The following is a 1794-nucleotide window of genomic DNA, read 5'->3' as shown; positions in this document are numbered from 1 at the left end:
TAACATACATATATATATATATTAAAAACTACTGAAACTTTATGTACCAGACATACATCTGTATATGTTTATATTTGTGTAAACATTTCGCAAACGTGTTTCTGTTTCTGGATATACGTACTTATCGGCCAATCTACGAAAATTACATACTTACGTATATAAAAACAAGTAGATACACTCCATCTATGTAACTATAAATCCAATAACCGCTAATTATTTTCCTTTCACCATCTCAACTATCGTCCGATCAGTTCGAGCCTCAATCAGTGGACTTTCTGGACATCTCGAATCCGCGTGCTGTGCTCGAGAACATTCTTCGAGGCTTCGCGTGTCTATCTGAGGGAGACTTGATCGCCCTTCACTACAATGACAAAATATACGAATTACGGGTAGTCGAAACCAAACCGAATAATGGCATTTCTATCATTGAATGTGATCTAAATGTTGACTTTGCACCGCCTGTGGGTTATGTAGAGCCTACAAGGAACAACACTCCATCGTCGTCCCAGGTATATTCGGATGCATGCAAACACGGTACAATTCTTAATTAGAATCATCTTCACGGCTAAAGCTTCTACGTATGCAGCAACCATCATTCAGCTGGAAGATTGGGCAAATGGACTATCTAGATAATATATGTCGAGGTTTTCTATCGACACTATGTGTTTATTGTCATCGGGACCCTATGTATCGTACCATACCCGGAACTAGTTGCCTCCCATTAAGACGGGGTCGATTTCTCTATCTCAGTCCGTTAAGCCCACTACTATCGTGATGCTTGCAGGGCTCTATGATACAAGACGGAAGCAATTCAATAGCTAAAAAGTCGAAGAAGAACAAGAAGAATGATCCTTGGGCCTCGCTCGGACCCGGACTTCGAGTGGGTATGTTTTCTCTCTACACCTTTACACAACGTAGTTGTCTTAACCGTCGGGTTAAAAGCTATGCTGCTGTGCCAAAAAGTTGTATCATCCAACCGCTGTCCATAGTAACAAGAAGTGTTTGCACTATTCAATAGACGGTAAAACTGGGAGCAGTGGCAGTGCACTACGAAGGAAGAAGCAAAGGCAGCGGAGGATATCTGAAATGAGCGATAACGACCTCAGCTCGGATACTGGGCTGTCGAATGCAAAGTATGCTGATTAGTATGGTTAGTATGAGCATTGCTCTACTGCGACTTCGGATATTTATAAGGATGTGGAACAGTATCACAGTGAACTGTATGTTGATTAGTACGGTCAGTATGGGCATTGCACGAAGACTTCGGATGTTTATAAGGATGTGGAACAGTATCACAATGAACTGTGGCACTCTTCTACTTCACACAGAGCGTTATCACTTGCCCACTGCCTTAAAAGTGATCTTACTTTTCGGAAAACACTTACTAATCGATAACATTTTTCTACTCGTAATGTTCAACTTGACAGCTCGTTCCGCAATGGATCGTCACAGAACGTCGGCGTTGTTTCAGGTAAGTCCTCTGTGGCGTTTTCTATAACGAGACCGGTAGTTCGTATTGCTGGTAGACAAATGCGAGTGTAGCTGTAGACCAGAGCCTACACTTCAAACAGGCTTGTGTTGTATGGGTAATGTAAAGTATGGAAATATCTATCTATCTATAAATATATATATGTATACATATATGTATATATATATATGTATGTATGTATTTATATATATATATATATGTATGTATATATATGTATGTATTTATATTTATATATATCTATGTATATATATATATATATATTGATATATTGATATATTGATATATATATGTTGATATTGATATTG

At 38.7% G+C, this 1794-nt stretch overlaps 1 protein-coding gene across 1 annotated transcript; it reads left to right on the top strand.

Annotated features, from left to right (window-relative positions):
* Nucleotides 1–251: 251 nt before the first annotated feature.
* Nucleotides 252–509, top strand: SARC_13458 (hypothetical protein; the record flags this gene model as incomplete). The annotated part of the gene is made up of 1 exon (XM_014292411.1): nucleotides 252–509. A coding segment is annotated over one exon (258 nt), but the record flags the coding sequence as incomplete, so codon positions are not given.
* Between the last annotated feature and the right edge of the window lie 1285 nt (nucleotides 510–1794).

Source organism: Sphaeroforma arctica (genome assembly GCF_001186125.1).
Source record: "Sphaeroforma arctica JP610 unplaced genomic scaffold supercont1.3312, whole genome shotgun sequence".
NCBI classification, from domain to species: domain Eukaryota; class Ichthyosporea; order Ichthyophonida; genus Sphaeroforma; species Sphaeroforma arctica.
Note: the sequence above shows the minus strand (reverse complement) of the source record. Positions and strands in the feature narration are given on the sequence as shown.